The sequence below is a fragment of the Schistocerca cancellata genome, chromosome 4, assembly GCF_023864275.1.
Source record: "Schistocerca cancellata isolate TAMUIC-IGC-003103 chromosome 4, iqSchCanc2.1, whole genome shotgun sequence".
In the NCBI taxonomy this organism is placed as follows: Eukaryota; Metazoa; Arthropoda; class Insecta; order Orthoptera; family Acrididae; genus Schistocerca; species Schistocerca cancellata.
Window position 1 is genome coordinate 154242369 of NC_064629.1, and position 20638 is coordinate 154263006.

The following is a 20638-nucleotide window of genomic DNA, read 5'->3' on the forward strand; positions in this document are numbered from 1 at the left end:
AATTATTAATGTAGATGATGTGTTAGGTTTCTGTTTAATAATCAAGGCCAAAAAATTTATTTCAATCTGCATTTTCCTAGGATCAGTAGAGCACAACAACATGAAAGGTGACAGAACAAGAGGCGGTTGTTCGATATAGCGGCAGTGTATTGCTAAATATGCGAAACACACACACGTTATTAAATTTTTAAGACTATGTACATTGAGAGAAGACGTAAAACTTTCCCCAGACTTGCATATCTGACAAAACAGGCAGGCTGTGTCAGTTCCTTTCTACAAAATACAAGTTTTCTCTCTCTCATGTCTCTTTCTACAGCTTCAAAGAAATTTTATGAAATATGTAAATATGACTCAATAATTTTTTCGCATCCGTCTGATGATGTGAATTCCATCATTATTCCAGTTAACTCTTGTATGAAATCCAAATCTAAAATTTTTTTCTGGGCATGCAAGATTTAACTAGTATTTTGGATCTTGCAGCTATACTACCGTTATATATATCATCTGTGTGTCCGACAGCTACCACAGGTCATGCATATACGAAGTGTTCCCTAACTCTGCCCACACTAGATCAGAGTATTCATTTTGCCACAGAGACTGAATTTGAAAAATGACACGCAAATGGTGGCACACAAAAATAAGTAGCTTTCAACCGAAGGAAGGACACAGGAAAGTCTCTAGGATCAAGATCGGCATATGTCTAATCGAGAAAGACAGCGGTCATATTTTTGACCGAACGAGTTGGCACACTGGGCTCATTGGACTCGCATTCGGGAGGACGACGGTTCAAATCTGCGTCCGGTCATCCTGATTTAGGTTTTCCTTGATTTCCCTAAATCGTTTCAGGCAAATGACGGGATGGTTCCTTTGCAAGGACACGGCTGACTTCCTTCACCATCATTTCCTAATCCGATGACCTCGCTGTTTGGTCCCCTTCCCCGAATCAACCAACTAGCCACCATTTTTGTAATTAAACATGAAGTCTTAACCACATTTATCACGTTTTACGGCCGGTTTCGAATGTTAATCGCTTGCAGGTTCCTTTTCACGTTTGTCATATACAGGGTGTATAATAATTAATGGAGGAAACGCATACAGTTGAAAGTACACGATACTAGAAGCAAAAAAGTCTCACTAAACGTAGGGTCGAAAATGCATACCTTAAGAGCTACGAGCAATTTTTCTTCTTCGATTCTGTGAAGAGAATCTCTTCTACTGCAAGCTCTTTGCTTTTCCCATATTTTGGGAAGTGATAGTATGGACCAAACAAGGAAAAAAGTCCAGTAAACATGTGCTCTAAAATGCATTCCTTAAAAGTTATGAGCACTTGTTCATCTTTAGTACTTTGGAATACAACTCTTCTAATGGACAAGTGATAATAGCTCTAAAGGTATGCATTTTAGAGCACATGTTTACTGGACTTTTTTCCTTGTTTGGTCCATATTATCACTTCCCAAAATATGGAAAGCAAAGAGCTTGCAATAGAAGAGATTCTCTTCACAGTATCGAAGACGAAAAATTGCTCGTAGCTTTTAAGGTATGCATTTTCGACCCTATGTTTAGTGAAGCTGTTTTGCTTCTACTATCGTGTACTTTCAACTGTATGCGTTTGTGCCATTAAGTATGATACACCCTGTAAATACTGAGTCATTCCGCAGCTGCAAACTGTCGACGTCATACATTCATACAGCAGCTTTGATACGTTTAAGATGTAACTAAAAGTGAAATAGATCTGAAAATGACTTTTTACTTGCCGATACCAGTCATAAAAGTCATCACTATGATCATAACTATCAATAAGCTTCAGCTACATCCGGCCTCTTCAATTTAAATTTATGAAGTCAAGGTGTGGTAGCAGAAACGGTGGACACAGTGCCACTTTTTTAAATGCAGCTGTTACTATTTGAAAAACAAAAATTCATAGAAATATTGTCCAGAGATTACCTGCGGCTATTCTGGCGCTTCGAACTATAAACAATATTACTGTTATTTCAATAAAGAGATTGTTTAAAATTTGCAGGCATTGTTGTGACAACTTCTCATTCGCAGTCTAAGCCAGAAACAGGCCGTTATCACTTGATACGGGCGTAGTATACATTTGATAATTAGTGAACAGTATGAGGAATATCGAAACAAAAATTTCAAATTTATTGTGAGAGTAAGGAAGCAAAAAGGTGCGCGAAAATATGTATTGCCTATTTTTCCACCAAATCCGCTCTTTAGAAACCATTCTAAAAATCCGGAAACCGAATGTTTTGCAGCCTCCGCTTCATTACGAGGGCAAGATAAAAAATTCTCCGCCTGGCACAGAGGAGATGATGCTGACGCTATAAATTACGTTCTTGGTGTGTTGGTACGTATTTAAGAACCATTCAAGTCAAGTGTGAACTTAGTCAGCAGAATTGTTTGAAAATAGTCGTGCAAGTTTTGTTCCAGTTACGGCCAAAAAATCAATCATTGCTTTGAAGGATTTATCGAGAACAGAAACACAGTGCGTCCCTAGAGTCATGGTGTAGATATGAACCGTTGCTGTAGCTAACAGAAACGAAACGAAAGTTTGAAATTTGCCCTGCATTGGACAGTACTGCAAAGAGTTTCCGTACAATGCTGTTCAATGGTATGCGTGCGAACATGATGCATCACAACGAATCGTGTGACAACAGAATATCAGGCCACGTCAGTCGATATGCGGGCGGTACAGAGGAACGTTCATTATGTTCTGTGGCTTGGTAAATTCGAATCCGTAACCAATGTTCAACGTGAATGTTGTCACGTGTACAACGAAGAGCCACCACATAGAAGTAACATTAATGGTTTGGATAAGCCGTTAAAGAATACCGACTGTTTGTTGGACAACCCCGTTCTGGTAGGCCTCCAGTAAGTGACGCCGCTGTAAGAGCTATGTGGGATAACTACATAAGGAGCCCCAAAAAATCAGTGCGTGCGTGTGCTCGAGAATTAGACCTAAAAAATACTACACCTGCACGCTATCGAATCGACTGATAGACCCAAACGATTCGAGTTTGTTACAGATATGCTTTACGAGATCGACTGTTCAAAAATGGTTCAAATAGCTCTGAGCACTATGGGACTTAACATCTATGGTCATCAGTCCCCTAGAACTTAGAACTACTTAAACCTAACTAACCTAAGGACATCACACAACACCCAGTCATCACGAGGCAAAGAAAATCCCTGACCCTGCCGGGAATCGAACCCGAGAACCCGGGCGTGGGAAGCGAAGATCGACTGTGATGAACCATTTATGAAGAAGACTGTGTTTAGCAAGTGAGGTCACGTTTCATGTTTGTTGTTCTGTTCATCGCTAAAACATTAGAATATGGGCTTCTGAAAATCATAGTGCCTACATTGAGTACGAATGTAAGACCCCCAAAGTGAACGTGTGGTTTGTCCTGATGCATGATAAAATTATACGTCCATTTTTGTTTTCGGGGCAGACTGTGACGTCAGACAACTATCTCGACATGTTGCAATTGCTTAGAGTGCCACAATTCCCATAAGGTGTCGTCTTTCAATAATACAGCGCTCCTCCACACTACACCAGCAATGTTCGTGAGTTTCTGTACACAAAATTTTCCCAGCGGAGAATAGGAAGGGGTGGTTTGAAGTCATGTCCACCACGATCCCTGGACATAACGCCGTAAGACTTTTACTTTTGGGGTTTTTTTCACCAACATGTGTGCAGTGAACATATCAATGACGTTAATCATTTAAAACAGAATCACAGACACTATTCACTCTGTTACACCAGACGTCCTTGCACGTGAGTGGGAAGAACTAGAATATCGAAACTTCCTGGCAGATTGACACTGTGTGCCAGACCGAGACTCGAACTCGGGACCTTTGCCTTTTGCGGGCAAATGCTCTACCGACTGAGCTATCCAATCACGACTCACGATCCGTCCTTACAGCTTTCATTCCGCCAGAAGCTCATCTCCTACAGTCCAAACTTCACAGAAGTTCTCCTGCGAATTTGCAGGATGTAAGAGACGAGTTACTGACGGAATTAAAGCTGTGAGGACGGGTCGTGAGTTGTGCTTGGGCAGCTCAGTCGATAGAGCACTTGCCGCGAAAGGTAAAGGTCCCGAGTTCGAGTCTTGGTCCAGCACACAGTGTTAATCTGCTAGGAAGTTTCGCATCAGCGCACACTCCGCTGTAGAGTGAAAATTTCATTCTGCGAACTAGAATATCGTTTAGATGTGCACAGAGCAACCAATGGAAGCCACATCGAACTGTGCTGAACAGCTATGCATACTTCGAGTGTTTCTCTTTTATTTCCATCTTGTTTCATTGCTTTTCTTTGGCCGATTAACACTAGACTAAGACTTCACGGTCACACAGTACACAAAAATTTGGCGTAGGCTTCTAGGGGATGAGGTCCTCCATTAAAATAGTTTAAGAATTCAAACATGGCCGCAGTTGTCTTTATGAGGATCCAAGTGGGGGGGGGGGGGTTCTAAAATAGTTATGTCTGATGGAGATATCAAGAAAGTGCACCAGTCTCGTCTCAGCGATTAAAGGTATATGGAATAGCTGACGCTACAGGCATTTCAAACTATCTACACTCCTGGAAATTGAAATAAGAACACCGTGAATTCATTGTCCCAGGAAGGGGAAACTTTATTGACACATTCCTGGGGTCAGATACATCACATGATCACACTGACAGAACCACAGGCACATAGACACAGGCAACAGAGCATGCACAATGTCGGCACTAGTACAGTGTATATCCACCTTTTGCAGCAATGCAGGCTGCTATTCTCCCATGGAGACGATCGTAGAGATGCTGGATATAGTCCTGTGGAACGGCTTGCCATGCCATTTCCACCTGGCGCCTCAGTTGGACCAGCGTTCGTACTGGACGTGCAGACCGCGTGAGACGACGCTTCATCCAGTCCCAAACATGCTCAATGGGGGACACATCCGGAGACCTTGCTGGCCAGGGTAGTTGACTTACACCTTCTAGAGCACGTTGGGTGGCACGGGATACATGCGGACATGCATTGTCCTGTTGGAACAGCGAGTTCCCTTGCCGGTCTAGGAATGGTAGAACGATGGGTTCGATGACGGTTTGGATGTACCGTGCACTATTCAGTGTCCCCTCGACGATCACCAGTGGTGTACGGCCAGTGTAGGAGATCGCTCCCCACACCATGATGCCGGGTGTTGGCCCTGTGTGCCTCGGTCGTATGCAGTCCTGATTGTGGCGCTCACCTGCACGGCGCCAAACACGCATACGACCATCATTGGCACCAAGGCAGAAGCGACTCTCATCGCTGAAGACGACACGTCTCCATTCGTCCCTCCATTCACGCCTGTCGCGACACCACTGGAGGCGGGCTGCACAATGTTGGGGCGTGAGCGGAAGACGGCCTAACGGTGTGCGGGACCGTAGCCCAGCTTCATGGAGACGGTTGCGAATGGTCCTCGCCGATACCCCAGGAGCAACAGTGTCCCTAATTTGCTGGGAAGTGGCGGTGCGGTCCCCTACGGCACTGCGTAGGATCCTACGGTCTTGGCGTGCATCCGTGCGTCGCTGCGGTCCGGTCCCAGGTCGACGGGCACGTGCACCTTCCGCCGACCACTGGCGACAACATCGATGTACTGTGGAGACCTCACGCCCCACGTGTTGAGCAATTCGGCGGTACGTCCACCCGGCCTCCCGCATGCCCACTATACGCCCTCGCTCAAAGTCCGTCAACTGCACATACGGTTCACGTGCACGCTGTCGCGGCATGCTACCAGTGTTAAAGACTGCGATGGAGCTCCGTATGCCACGGCAAACTGGCTGACACTGACGGCGGCGATGCACAAATGCTGCGCAGCTAGCGCCATTCGACGGCCAACACCGCGGTTCCTGGTGTGTCCGCTGTGCCGTGCGTGTGATCATTGCTTGAACAGCCCTCTCGCAGTGTACGGAGCAAGTATGGTGGGTCTGACACACCAGTGTCAATGTGTTCTTTTTTCCATTTCCAGGAGTGTAGTTCAGCTTATTTTGCATGAAGAATGAACTGTGAGATAGCTTTGTGCAAGATGAATGCCGCGTTAGTGAGTGGTATGTTGACCAAAAAACGAATTTATCAGCCATGTCTGGACACTTATTTTTTTTTAAAAAAAAAGGAAATCCAACTGATTTAACACGCTTCACAACCCTTGGGCAAATTTTTAAGCTTATTCATGTTGTAACGCGTAGTCTACGCGTATGTGGCAGTTATAAAATGCAGTAAATGATGTTCCCTCTGCGAGATTGTCGATATTAATAAAGTTTTCAATTTTGGAGTATTAATCCCCCATCTTTAGATAATTTAACGTGGACCAGTGCTTAATTTCTTAAATTTTAGGGGGCGGAACCCCGACCTCTTCATCCACACACCTTCCCCCGTCCCATCCAACCTCCATAAAAATCACAAGTTTCGTTTTTTGAAAACTTACACGATACAATGAAAAATCTTTTACCAAGACATTGTTCTGAAATTCATATTCTTGAAACATACTGTAGAGCTCTGAGGTTGGTGGCAGTTGTAAACGAAAGACACTTCGCCAGAAAAAACCGAATTTATCACCTGGAATTGAACCAAGGACCACCAAGTTTGTAGCCAACGACGCCAAACACTAGGAAAGCAATATAGTCGTAAATAGATTAGGTAACTTTGGTAACAGGGTGCAAAAGGGTTGTACACATGTGTACATGCGTTTGCAGATGACACAGCATGGAGCTTCAATCAACACACTGTTTTTTTTAAGATGGCCACACACGTAACTGCAAGCTTGACAGGCACCCATGCGCAAGCGTTTTACATAAGGATGCTTCGACATGTGTGCGATAAATTTGTGCAAGTATAAGGAGGGTATACGCTGCTTTGTCGATTTTATATTATGTAAGCTTGTGCTAGCATGCAAGTGTGTGCACCAAGAATGGGGAGGCTTGTGCAAGCATGCGTCAGTAGGAGATTAGTTTTCGTAGCTGTCATGTCGAGCGAACCGATACATATCAACCTCGAATTCCTTGAAGATTTTATTCGTTGTTATGAGAATTAGCCTTTCCTGTGGAATATCGAATAGAAGACGCGTTATGACAAAGTGAAAAGAGATGCTGCGTATAATCTTCCTGTTAAATATAAAGCAGTTTATCCTGCAGTAGAGAAAGATGTAATTGAGAGGATAAATTCACCAAGATCAAATTATCGTAGGGAAAGAATATAACGTGGAAAGCAATTATAAATTACGGACTGCTGCGTGTCAGGTGTACAAATAAATACAGTGGCATCTTCATTTGTTTAGCTTTCTGTGTGAGCAAGAGGTGCCTAGAAGGCCTGCAACTAATTTTGAACAGTGAGAAGTAAGTGAGGTAGGTTTTGAAGAATATTTGGAGTTCGTTACAACAACACTATTATAGTTAAAGGTATTTGCCTTTATTTGTTTGTATAAAACTTTGATACGCAGTTTCATTTTACTTATTCTGATTTTATTTTGTTAATGCACGATGTTTTGTCGCCCAGGAACTTGTCACTATTTATAAAGCAGTTCATGAATTTTTCAACATATTTATCAACAAGGCAGGAGACGAGGTACTGGCAAAAGTAAAGCTGTGAGGACGGGGCGTGAGTCGTGCTTGGGTAGCTCAGATGGTAGAGCACTTGCCCGCGAAAGGCAAATGTCCCGAGTTCGAGTCTCGGTCCGGCACACAGTGTTAATCTGCCAGGAAGTTTCAACAAGTGAAATGATTCCAGAGACATAGTTCCGTAATAGTAACATATCGATTTAGCTGGTGTTCTCAATGTCGGCCCTGGGGGTGAGGGGGGGGGGGTGACGGAGAGGAGGGAGGCGAACCGTGCCACCGCCCACGGCGGGAGTTTTTTTTTTTGGGGGGGGGGGGCAAATCCTAGACTTTAAAATGGTTCCGAGAGGAGGAGTTAAACAACCTAGGGACAGTTATGTATAAATGAAGAAGTGTGAGAAAAAGTTAGAAATACAAATCATTCATAGAATCTAATTCCCTACTGGAAGCTGTCTACGGCAGTTGAAAGCAGATGACAGAGGAAGCGCTGGAGTTGGTTACCTTCGTTGCGCCTTTCAAAGCAGCGAAGACTGCTACAAGCAATGATGGCAACTCTATTTGTACTCGACGTCTACATAAATCTTAAAATGTACCTACACCAGCACGAAAGCCCCCTCCCGAGATGCGAAAAACTTTGTGATGAAGATAAATGTCAACATATTATGCGGTGAAAATTCCTTAAATGCCTATAGGAATACAACTGAGAAAAATACTTCGAAATAGGTAAGTTATGCACTACCCGTCACATAACATAGTCATTTTAACCCAGACGTTGCTATTAAGAGATGTTTACACGCTGATAGAAATATGGCATCCTTGCCCACAACTCCCTCTCCTTGATTTGCCATTAATGCCATTTACATTGCACTATTTCTTGCCACAATCCATTCAATTATTTTTTTCACCTTAGTCTGTAACTTCTTTGAAGTATTCCCTCATTCCCTATTATCTCAGTGTTGAAGCCAGGAGTAATAGCTATTAATAATAAAGTTATTACAGAAAACTTGTCAGACCTTATTTTGGACTGAAGCAATTCACGTGCACGTGCATTGCACGAACTGTTTATCCAGTTACGCCGTGTTTCACACTGTTTGCGTTGCAATAACTTTAGAATGTAATTGTTACTTTCCTGTTGAAAGTGCATTCAAAACTTTGTTTTGAGCCATAAATCACGGTGGTGGCATGTCGCAAAGAACGTCTTCTCGATATTCGACCGCAGCTGTTTTTCCTTTAGGTACCGCGGACATACTAACTAGTCATTGGCGATTTTCACCCTTCTTTTTCAACAAATACAGCAGTTATATGTACGTCGCTCGCTGTCCTATGACCTTCCACTTTGTACAGTAGAAGCGGCGACGATACCGTCGACAGTGTAGTACTCAGGTATGCTGTTTGCTACAGATCTTGCGCCGCACGCTATCCTCTGCTCAGGAAACGACAAAAAGTGAACACACGTTAGTTACAGACCCTACTTGTGAAATAACTTAATTTTGGTTGTATAATTAATTTTGCAGTTAAGATGCCTATAAATCAAAGTTTTACGTAGTACACGTTTCACTTCTGTCTCACTGACCACTGCTCCATACCAATCTCTGGTATTAAAGACGTATTTTTGCCAAAACTACGTATGAGGAAGGGTGATATGTGAAATTAAGACGTCATGGATGAATTGCATTGTAAAAATGGTTAATAATGTCTGAAAATGCAAGGGAGAGGGCGGCGCTTGAAATTTCCGCACGGGGCGGTAAAAATAGCTGGAGCGTGGCCGAGCTGTTTGAGGCGCTTCAGTCCGGAAACGCGCTGCTGCTACGGTCGCAGGTTGGAATCCTGCCTCGGGCGTAGATGTGTGTGCTGTCCTTATGGTAGTTAGGTTTAAGTAGTTCTCAGTCTAGGGGACTGATGACCTCAGATTTTAAGTCCCACTGTGCTTAGAGCCATTTGAACCACTTGATCATACGTTCGACCCATATCGGTCATTAAATAAGTATGTAAAGAAACAGTTCCCTTTATTACTTTATCAATAGGACCTACTTCCAAATTTATAGCGGTGTGAAAAATTCTAAAGCGTGCTGCGAAATCCCTCAGACATTTTCTGTTCCGAAGACCACCATCACCATCCAATATTCTGCCATCTGTGCGACAGAACATCAGATCGAACACGAAAAATGTATAATTTAAGTCTGCTGTGACATGTAGAACCAGTCTCAGAGTATGTTTGTACTGAAAATCAAATGAGCCGTCTGTAGCTGCAGAAACTCTTCTCTGCTTGTATTCCACCAATGAAACCAGCACAGTGCGGAAAATTCCATCTCTTTGTAAAATAATTTGCTAACTTGCACCAGTCATGCGAGCACATCATCAGCGGACAAGGGGAGGCCATGCGTTAGATCATGGATTTACTTCAGACCTTGTATACTTTAAATAGACGATTATGACAAAATAATGTGCAAGCAGTATGGCTTACTACTTAGGCGATTTCAAGAAAATCGCAAGAGAAGTACCGAGGCGTTGCGACCTGTGGCGAAATAAATAAAAAAACATTTGATTTTATTGTGTTTTTTAACTTTATAATTTTTGAAAGACTTTTCTACGGATTGTATTGACCGGCTTGAATGCGGACAAATACAGTGCTGCGTGAAATATGCCTGTAATATAATTTACCATTCCGATTAATTACATTTTGAATTCTACGTCATTGTTGATTTAATCAGAGTTCTCACCTTAGACGTAGAATTAGTCCTTCTGCCACAATATTAATTTATCAGTCGCCATCGAAGTTCTTCTCTTTGTTGACCGTGTGTATCTTCCTAAGTCGGCATCGGTTCACTTCACGAAGACGGTGGAAACCAAGGAATACAATGCTACTTTGCTTTAAATAATTTTCGTAACACTTCGATACTTCTCACTATTTTTTATTCACAACACCATAAGACTTGCAGTGCTCGTCGCACAAACCATAATTACTAACTACATGGCTGCCTTTCCGCACAGTCCAAAAATCACGTCCATCCTCCACGAGGCAACAATCGAAAATGTCCCTTAGCTCCTTGGAGTATGAAACAAAAGAGAATACAATGTGAACTTTACAAAGATTATAATATACATGCCTCTCAATTTATCTTTGGCGCAGCTTTTAAGATATTGTATGTCTCTGCATAGGAATGTGTCATTACAACTGCCCCCCTACTGCATACTGTCACTAGAAAATTTTATTTGATTGACAGGATACAGTAGTCGACCTTGCAATTGATAGGTTTGGGGGTCTTTTATTTACAACCTTCATTTTTATTGTCTCATTTTCATGGCACTGTGAATTCTTTGGTATTACTGAGTGTGTGTCAGTTTTTGGTATACTTATGCTAATATTTACAAACCTTAATCCTAATATACAAAGTTTTGGTTAACATTGAGAAAACATCATGTGGTAAAGTTTGTACAATAAAATATACAATGAATACAACGTTATTTACAAATGTTTCCTTCCTCATCAGAGGTGAAAATTAAGTCCTTGTATTGCCTTCTGTATTTATTCTGGGGCGACGAGGTTTGTTCGCTAGCCGCAGTGTTGAATATGGGCGGGTGATACTCGCGCCTGATTGTTTGGTCGTCCGTTAGCTGGCGACGTTGGTTGAATGCACGCGTCAGTGCACTGAATATACACCGACGTGCGGGTACCGTCGAGACTTCCGAACCTCAGTATGCGTGTGCTTTTTGCAGTTCCTTCCAGTACTTAGACTGGATACGACGAGGTACATTGGAATATGTGCCCCGAAGAACACACCACACTATGTGCGAGGTGGAGGACGATCCCGTCGATGCAGCAGCAGGTAAGAAGCGTACCATGTCAAACTTGTTTGGCATTGTTCCTTCCGCCATGGGTCGTTTGACGATACTAGCTTCAATTTTTCGAGGTCCCTTGTTTAGGCTCGCTGACACTTGCAACGTAGCACTACTTTGCACAATTTCAATTTCTACACACACCACTTTAACCGCGAGTATTGCGATCGAAACTTCCTTTTTCACTACACTTTTTTCTTCGCATTAACCCCTTTTACCTTTTGTATTTATCGAGATTCATTCCCCTCAATATTTCTGGTCAATGTACGTAAATATTCACAAATTTGTAAGTCACGGGACTTGGCATGAAATACAAAATACATCATATACAATGGAATAACATAAAACACATACAATACATTGGTTACATTAATTACAGGAAAAAACTATCGACGAAAATTGAAAAAAATTTTTGACCACTCATAGTGGCTTCTTCGTCTTAGATTTTACTGACACACACACACCTTTTTCCATTAATCAGTTAGAAGGAACAAGTCCTTTGTTTTCTTTCTTGAACTCGAGTGTAAGTTAAGGTTTACCTTCGTTACGTATTCTTCATACGCAACGACATGCATCAGCATGCAGAGAATACACCTGTAGCCACTCCACTGAAGCTTGGGAAGGGAATTTTCTACCTTCTACTTAGGGTAGTGGCAACGACCACGTGTATGCTACGGTTTTTTACGTATAAAATCTGAAAATGCACAAATAATCATTTATATGCAACGTAACCCTAATATGTACAGTGTTTTGTGCTTAAGCATGTTCTGGTGTGCTTGTAAATCATTACCTCTAATAAAACTTCCTACCTTAACATGGACATATAAACATAAAATTTTGAAGTTCAGGGTGTAACTACTATTAATATGTGCAGTGTTTCATAATAGCGGCACGCCCTTGTGTGCGTGTATCATCTTCAATTAAAGTACGCTTATAGGCGTCTTATGTTATCATGGGAGAAAAAATACAGACATTTTAATGCATCGGTTGTCATGAAAATCTATGTACACGAATAATCCGACTTTCATAGCTTCAGTGCAGCATGAAATTCTGTATGACGTTTTTCTTTTTCTTTTTTTTTTTTTTTTTTCATAGTTTATTTTATAGACGATTCCTTTGCTTACAGGTCGTCGATCACACTACTTACCTGTTTCTCGTACAGCGGCGATATCATTTTCATTCTTTGTGACTGTAAATCGTGAAATGTATGGAAGATATAGTTTTGACATGATTTATCATTTCATGTTTCAAGTGTGTAAAGTAATTCATATCTTCCTTCCGCATACATGAGTGAAGAATCGCTAATGTTGCACTTTGTATCAGGTTTTTCGTATTTTCTGGTAAACTCGTAGAGTCTTACGGTTTTAATTGTTTCTTGACGTTAGGTATACCTGTTTATACGAAGTTGTCTTAGAGTTTAATTTTCCTTATACACTTCTACGTTGTTTTAGTTCCGTACATGTACAGAGCTTCTTTCGCCTTTCACACATTCATACATACGTTTATACACACAAAAAATATCTACCACTTAATATACACATTGCTGGTGGGGCCCTTTTTCGGTACCCTGCACCATTCCCTCAATATTCCAAAATAGTTTAGGGTGTGCTGAGCATCGTCCCTTCATACTAATAATACTTACAACTAAATATTTCTTCCTACATACATAACTGCCTTACGGTCCATTAATGCGCAATCATTCCATATTTTCCTCCTTTACACTTTAGCCTTCGTACATATAACCTCGTGTATAGCTTATATATTCTACAAAGTTGTTTGCTGAGTGTTTTAGGTGTTTCCTAACGTTAATGTGTGTCTCTCTCTCTATAAACCCTAGGTATTTGTTTTGAGGGCGATTCAGTTCGTTACTCACGTTGCATAGATCTGTTTATTATTTTCCTATTTTAAAGCTTGTGTCATTCTCTTCCTTAGTCACAAAAATTCACACGTTTACCTTATTGTTCATTCTGAAAATCGCAAGCTACTGTGTAATGTAAATGTATCCGTTATCTCTTTGCTGCTTTTTCCCTATATGTAATTGTGTTTTGTTCTCGTGTACATAGCCTTTCTTCCGGTTATATATCTGCATTATTTTTTTTTCTATTTTCCTTCTCCTTCCGTACAAGCTAAGATTTTTACTCAGTATAATATAATATTACAATACCGTCCATGACCAGTATGTACTTGTATGTTCACTTTTATTACGTAGTACCAGGTTATAATTGAATTTTCTAAGCTACTATTTACAAGACTTGTGTACCATTTTCTTTCTTGTTTTTGAATGTCTTTCATCACTGTGTCTCATAGTAAGCGTGGTCTCAAAACTTTTAAACGTTCCGCGCATCCGCGCTTATGTACCATGACTGGACTGCAGGCGCGGGGAAAACTCTGCATTGTTGGTGAACATTATTCGTGATAGCCGCCATCGTATAATATGAGTCACGTGTCGTCTGGACTCGACCGCGCATGCGCCTTCGCGCTTTGTATACACTCAGCTGATCGGACAGGGAAGGGGGAAGATTTCTCCCCGGCTCGCTGCCTACAGCGCGGCCAATGACCTTGTCTTGACATGCAGCTATCGCGTGCACATCAGCTGAGCGTTGAATTGCAACTTCGACGCGTGGCTTGTTGCTCGTCTCAAGCGAACAAACCCTGGCCTTCGCGTTAATTTGTCTTCGTTCCTCTCTCTTAAATAACTGAGTTAGACTACAAAAGTACCGTATGGTTTATTTTATAGCGTTAAGACTCACAGTAACACATGTTTCATTAGGTGTGGTTAACTATGCGTTTTAAAGCTGGCATATGCCCCCAGTTGGTTACTAGTTTCGATGTTTACTTTATGCTGCCGGAAAACTTCCATACCTAAAATACAATTGACGATTAACTTGTCAACGACTAAGAATGTACAGTTTATCGTGACATCGCTAATGGTAACAGGTATTTGCGTCTGCCACTTAATACTTTTTGACTTGTTACCTACAGCTGTCAAGATTTTACAATTTTCCGTTGGCAACACTGGTACTTGTAATGCTGTCGAAACTTCTTTAAATAAACTGTTAGAAATAATATTCGTAGATGCGCCTGTCTCTAAAATTACGTTGGTAATTATAGTTCCTATCTTTGCTGTTATTACAGCCTGCACGAGGTCACTTACCTTGTCCGGTGCTTTCTTCTCTTCTTCACATAGATCATCTTCTACGGTCGCATCCTGATCATACCTTAAAAATAATTGTCTAAGATGTAATGTGTGCTTGTTTGTGCCCCCTGTTGTCAAATCGGTCGGCCGGTGGGGGCTCATTACGACCGATTGTTGTTTACCGGGGGAGACAACGGCGTTGCTTCAGTACTGTCCGTTACCTCTACAAAGTGTACTGAGTGGTTATTCTGTCGCCAATTAGGTTCCAGACCGCTGCGTGCAACATTTTCTTGCGACCGGCCGTCGCTATTCCTCCTTGGTCTGTCATTCCTATTACTGTAACTATTGTAATTTTCATTTGTGTGCCGCCTTTCATCACGCGGGCCTGACCAATCATTCACGTGATTTCTATCATTTCCATACCGGCGTGGACCGTAATCTGTACTATACCTTCGGTCTTCACGTCTCTGTGGCGCCGAATTCTTCCGATTTCCGTAATTCCAGGTTCCATTATTTGGCCTTGTCGCATACGGATGCCAACTGTGTGGGTTTTGTCCACTGCCTTTAAAATGATATCCGTTACCGTTGTTTTGATTGGTTCCGGAATATTCATTCCGATTACTTGTGCTCGGCTCTTCTTCGTATATTAGATCAATTGAGTCAAGCACGGAAAGAAAGTATTCAAGGTCGTTCTCCGGTATGGTTACCAATTTTTCGCGTAAGTTCACGGGTAGTCTGTTTTTCAGAATTTTGAGAACATCTACGTGCGGTATTGGATTGTTCCAATAGCGCGTCTTATTCAAGTACTTATCGAAATACTTTCTCAACCCGCCGTTTTTGAGGTTGAACGGTTGTGGGTTGAATACCTCACGTCGCAGTCTTTCTTGGACCCCAGCAGACCAATATTTCTCCAAGAAAGCCCGTTCAAATTGTTCGTAGGTGACGCACTGTTCAGCCATGTCTGTGGCCCACAAAAGTGCGTCGCCTTGTGTGAAGCCTACTACATATCTAATCTTCTGTGCCTCAGTCCAGTTTCTTGGTAAGACATTTTTAAATGCTCTTACAAATACGACTGGATGAGTTTTTCTGGATTCTGTGGAGAAAACTGGAAACTGTCTATGTTTCAACAGGCTCTCATCGACTAGAATCGTCGAGATGCAAGGCGACACGCCTACTGCCTGTTGCAGCACCGCGTTTGGCGAATAGCCATTGTTTGCCTGCGCCGGTGCGTGCACATACGCCAGACAGGGCGCGTGATGTTCTGCGTTATTGACATCATAATCTGGCACGGGCGAATAAGTGTCGCGCTGCCTGCTGCTTGACGTAGGCAAATCATTTGAAACATTCAGTCTACCAGCAATTTCCTTGCGTATTCTGTCCTCGGCTACTTTGATTTCATTACCTAATTTTTCAAAATGTTTTGTTTCCCGGTCAGTTATTGATTCATTTACATTACCGTTTTCTAAAGTTTCATTTATTTTGATAATGTCCGCGTTGATACGTCGAGTCTCCTGTTTCAGAAAACCGACTTCTTCGTTAACTTTATTAACTTGGTCAGGTATTTCTTCACATGCGGACTGTACTCTTGTTAAATTTACTTGAATATCCTGTACGTTTTCATGTATTTCTTTTTGTACGGTTTGTGTTTGATTGTGAGTTTCTACTATTTCTGACAGTTCCTGTTCCTGTTTGTTTGTAAGATCTGACAATTTCTTTTCTAAGTCATTTGCCAATACATTGTATACACTATTGACGGTTTTGATGACTTTGTCTTCGATCTTTTGATCGATTTCATTGGTGAGTTTATTTAAGCGTTGATCGAAATGTCTGTGTATGTTTTCAAATTGCGTGTTTACACTTGAAAACTGCTGTTGGAACCCAATTTCCATGTTTGACAATTTTGTGTTTGTCATGTTGTGGCTGATTTCTAGATTCGTCAGTTTCTCGCTCACGTTTGACATCAGACTATATAATGCCTCAAGCGTACCTGACGAAGCTTGTGTGTTTGTATTTATGCCATTATTTGTTGCCATTGTTTCTCTGCCACAGTCTGATTGAATCGAAACCGGGCTAGGTTCACTGATTTCACGCGAAATATTTTCATCTGATCTGGTAATCGATGCTTCATCGACTGTGCACAAGGTTTCATTTGCAAGTGGTTCATTATTGTTAATCCCTGTGGAGTGCAATTGAATCGTATTTACTTCTACATTATGTTGTGCTGAAAAACTAATTGCGTCATCATTTACGTCACTATTGTCAGAATCGGTGACGTGTCCATGAACATTTGTCAAATTAAAGTTCTCCGATTCCATTGTGGAGATATTATTTTTATCTGTACTTTAATGTTAATCTAAATCTTTAAATTCTCTCGCAGTTTAATTAATAAAAATATCTCGCGATTGTTATTTGTTGCGCGTCGGAAATTTACAAGATGGCGCACTACGTCTTCTAATTCTGCGATTGTTGAACATAAAAAAGTAATTATCAAAGTGTAATTGTGTGTTGCCACAAACACTACCAGGATTTTAATATGGAAAGGAAAAGGTTCTGCTTTAAGTGGAGCTAAGCCAAGGTGCAGCCACTGCATGCGTTTGCGCTTTCCTACCTTAATTCCGGCTGAGCTGCGTCACTCACGATTACGTTAGTTTTGTAAATCCTTGTCCTTGTTCCTTCTGGTTATTGTGCCATCCGTTTATACAGTTAACATTGTTTCACCTTATTCGTCATTTTCCATGTGCGTCATGTAACAGAGAAACAGTAATTAGTACAAGTACATTTGTAGCACAACAATCAAGTACTTACTCTTTGTTCCACCAGCACTGTCCCTGTCAGCGGTCGCCAGTGTGGCGAAATAAATAAAAATACATTTGATTTAATTGTGTTTTTTAACTTTATAATTTTTGAAAGACTTTTCTACGGATTGTATTGACCGGCTTGAATGCGGACAAATACAGTGCTGCGTGAAATATGCCTGTAATATAATTTACCATTCCGATTAATTACATTTTGAATTCTACGTCATTGTTGATTTAATCAGAGTTCTCACCTTAGACGTAGAATTAGTCCTTCTGCCACAATATTAATTTATCAGTCGCCATCGAAGTTCTTCTCTTTGTTGACCGTGTGTATCTTCCTAAGTCGGCATCGGTTCACTTCACGAAGACGGTGGAAACCAAGGAATACAATGCTACTTTGCTTTAAATAATTTTCGTAACACTTCGATACTTCTCACTATTTTTTATTCACAACACCATAAGACTTGCAGTGCTCGTCGCACAAACCATAATTACTAACTACATGGCTGCCTTTCCGCACAGTCCAAAAATCACGTCCATCCTCCACGAGGCAACAATCGAAAATGTCCCTTAGCTCCTTGGAGTATGAAACAAAAGAGAATACAATGTGAACTTTACAAAGATTATAATATACATGCCTCTCAATTTATCTTTGGCGCAGCTTTTAAGATATTGTATGTCTCTGCATAGGAATGTGTCATTACAGACCCTAAGCACACGATGACGGCGGTTATGTGGTAAGCGTTCAAGTTCCTCAACCGGTGGGTCGCTGAATCGAGTCCCGCTAACGGTTTTTTTAAATTTATATTTTTCTCCAACACTAGTCATATTATTTCGTACCTATTACATTTGAAAGGTACTATATGGAAGGACACACATATTCGCTTGAACTTTTATTGAATTTCCAATGTTATTTCGCTGTTGGCTACTTTTTATTATCATAACAAATATTATGCGACTTTTATTCCTATTGGCAAGTTAAAAACTTTATCAAGCGCCTTAAAACTTATTGATTGTTGATTGACAACGAACGAAAAATTGTTTCTCGTGAAGATGCTATTACAATATAGGAAATACGGAAGCGTCCGATCCCGCCCGTCTGCTTTGACCCATGACGTCGCAAATATGGCGGAAACAAAAACACACACTTTCCACAAGAAGCCTAATGACACTAACGGGACAAGCGCGGGAAATGGGGTGTTTTGGGTGGGGGGAAAACTAAATATAAATAAATTTAGACGCCTTGCGTAGCTACAACGTGCAAGTGAAGACAGCCATGCATGAATACCCACCCACCTCCCCAGGGGTCGTAACCCCTGCAACCCATAGAAGATAAAGATGCTTCAGTAGCCGATTAGTGTTTTTGGTCTTTTTTTAAAAAAAAACTCACGGGATAGAACGAACAGATCAGAAAGATAAATATAATAAACTAAAACAGAAGTTGGAGGAAACAGACAATTAAAATAAGTAATAAGTGTTTTTAAATTAAAAAAAAGAATCTCACGAGGTAGAACGAACAGATCAGAAAAGTAAATAAAACAAGATAAAACAGAACTGCAGACAGCCACACTCAAACCAAACTCCGCGCCGTCATGACGTCACACACAACAGCTTTAGGTCAAGGATCAAAGCCGACGCTTCTGTCGACCCACAATATATTCAGTCGTACATAGCGAATTTCCGGCACCTATATTTACGGAAATGTTACCTCACTCATGGTTTGCATCGAAATTATCGGAAGAAAGAAGTTTTACAAAGTGTCAATAAGCTTTGTTTCTTCTTGGAAACTCTGAAGATTTTTTGTGTGTGCGGGGTAATTACATTCCATTCGATGCAGTAGATGCCGTTATAATTTGTTTCCCGGGTTTGTATGAAAAATATTATGCTGCACCTTGTAATGTCGAAAGCACATCCGCCGATTAATCGTACATTATCTTCACGGTCTGGCATATTGTAACGCGTTGTATTATTGAATAAAGTCACGTACACCTTTATGTATCGATGTGTGACTTTGGCTTTCCAAGCCTATCTCTCCTCCTTGAAACCTGTGTCGGCGGATCGAAATTTTCAGGTGTAAAGCAGTCCTCGCTACCTTACCCGATTGCAGGTACAAAGAAGTTCGGAAATCGCGACAGGCATACATTTTCAGGAAAACATTATGGGTTGGGTCATTTACTTGTCGATAATTATAAAAATAATTTTTGTTGTGGTAAGAAAAGTTAGCAAATAGCCAAATAACATTGGAAAATAAATAAACGTTCCCACAGATACATGTGTCTACATCATGTTTTCTTTCAATTGTGCTATGTACGAAATTATGTGACTAGTATTGAAATAAATATAAATAAAAAAAACCACGAGCAGGACTCGATCCAGCGACCCCGATAACGGAGCTTGAACGCTGAGCACATGACAGCTGCCATCTCGTGTTCAGGGACGCAACGCACCGGTAGGTACAGCACTGACGCGTAAAATTTCTCTTGCGATTTTCTCGAAGTCGCGTAAGTAGTACACGTTGCTACTTGCAAATTAAGTTGCCCTGATGGACTTCTAAAAGTATAAAAAGTTTGAAGTAAACTCGATAACCGAATGTCGTGGCCTCCCCAGGTGAGTTAGACGCATTTCACTTACGAACTGATGCTTGTGCAAGCATGTTTGAGCCCTGTGAAGGCGAGAGGGATTTGTACACGCTTGTGCAAGACGCCCGATTATGAATACTCGTCAAGTATGCACTTATGTACGCCTGTAGCCACTTTCAGTTACCTAACACTATGATTCATTTTGATTATTTCAAGCGAATATTCGAGTGCGTGCTGAGTAACATAGGTACTCACAATAGACACGAGTTTCAACGAACTGTAGGATTGCTTCTCCGTGCGCCCAAGGGAGATGTAGAGCGCGAACACAACTGCGATAGTGGCGCCCAGACAAGTCAGCCCCGCCACACGTAGCGTCCTGCGCTGACACGGCAGCCGACCTCCAGGCATTTCCGACCTCGCTGCGCGTCAGCTGACAACCCACTGCCAGCGTCGGCTTCTCACAGCTGACGGCAGCGCTCCGACGGCGGTTGCCCGAATCAGTAGGCTCGAGTGCTGTCTAGGTGAGACGCCGACTGTTTACGAACTCACAACAAGAAGCGCGCATTCTTTCCTGGTGCGGGGATTCAGGCTTACGAGAGCAAGATGAAAATTTCTTAATCTTGCTCACAGATGGCGCTCATACAAATGACATTCCCGTTTTCGTTATGTTGTGCAATAACACAAATCTGCGAAATGCACTAGTTCA

General features: G+C 41.6%; 1 protein-coding gene across 1 annotated transcript in view; it reads right to left on the minus strand.

Moving 5' to 3' along the window:
- Nucleotides 1–20359, minus strand: part of LOC126183941 (lysosomal acid phosphatase-like) — a 182869-nt gene extending 162510 nt beyond the window's left edge. The window contains exon 1 of the mRNA XM_049926290.1: nt 20188–20359. Coding sequence (XP_049782247.1) covers nt 20188–20340 — 153 coding nt within the window. The 5' untranslated portion in view covers nt 20341–20359. The remainder of the gene's footprint in view (nt 1–20187) is intronic.
- Between the last annotated feature and the right edge of the window lie 279 nt (nt 20360–20638).